The 1,013-nt window shown below is 59.1% G+C and overlaps 1 protein-coding gene across 1 annotated transcript in view; it reads right to left on the bottom strand.

Moving 5' to 3' along the window:
• The window catches only part of LOC103900495 (serine/threonine-protein kinase pim-3), a 6,551-nt gene that overhangs the window by 2,605 nt on the left and 2,933 nt on the right, over positions 1-1,013 (bottom strand). The window contains exon 2 of the mRNA XM_009281187.2: positions 632-995. Coding sequence (XP_009279462.2) covers positions 632-995 — 364 coding nt within the window. The remainder of the gene's footprint in view (positions 1-631; positions 996-1,013) is intronic.

Here is a 1,013-nt window from a genome sequence, read left to right as displayed (position 1 = left end):
GGGGGAATGAGTCCCCCGTTACATCAGTCACACTCAAAGGGCGGGGGAAACACTCCCTTCTGTCACACCCAGGGCGATTTTCACCTTCCCCATCTGTAAAGCGCCGAGCCCGGCCCCCACGCTAGTACCGGCTCATTTCGAGGGAGCGTGTTTATCCCCATCGCTTTAAAATCTGCAATGCGGGATTTCCAGGACATCGGCGGAAAGGGAGGGGGGGGAGCTACCGCTTCCAGTTAAAAAAAAAAAAAAGCAAAAAAAAAAGCACCGCATATAAAAACTGCATATCCACACATGGAAACATCCGACACTGGCAAAGCCTCCATGTAAACAGATCGCCCTCTAGGAAAAAAACCCGCTTTTTCCAAGACAGGGAAATATAAACTGCTGCGTCACTGCCTGGAATCGCTTCTTTCCTACGCAACTGAACACCCCTAAGCTGCTTCGGGTCCAAAGGTTTCCATTACCGACAGACCTGATATGAACCCCTGCATCCGAGGCACCGCTCGCCACTGCCAGGCGCCAGAAACGGGATAAGCGGCAGCTACAGGGAGGGCATCCCCCCGGGAGGGGTGCGGGGCTCTGGCCAAAGCCGGCGCAGCCGGGCTGCCCCAGGCACGGGGAAGGCACGTACCGTCGAAATCGGTATAGACCGTGTCCTTGAGGAGGGCCCCCGAGCCGAAGTCGATCAGCTTCAGCTCGCCTGTCCTGAGGTCAACCAGCAGGTTCTCGTCCTTGATGTCCCGGTGCACCACGCCGCAGCCGTAGCAGTGGCGCACCGCCTCCAGCACCTGCCGGAAGAACCCGCGGGCCGTCTCCTCGTCCAGGGCGCCCTTCTCCGTGATGAAGTCGAAGAGGTCCTTCACAAGCTCGGGCCGCTCCATGATGATCAGGTAGCCGTCGGGCCGCTCGTACCAGTCCAGCAGCTTGATGACCCCTCTGAAGCCGGAGCCCACCTTCTTCAGGAGGACGATCTCCAGGGGCACCATGACGCCGCTCTGGGCAGAGAGGGGGGG

Source organism: Aptenodytes forsteri, unplaced genomic scaffold (genome assembly GCF_000699145.1).
Source record: "Aptenodytes forsteri isolate BGI_AS27 unplaced genomic scaffold, ASM69914v1 Scaffold660, whole genome shotgun sequence".
Lineage (NCBI taxonomy): Eukaryota > Metazoa > Chordata > Aves > Sphenisciformes > Spheniscidae > Aptenodytes > Aptenodytes forsteri.
This window is presented reverse-complemented; position numbering and strand designations above follow the sequence as displayed.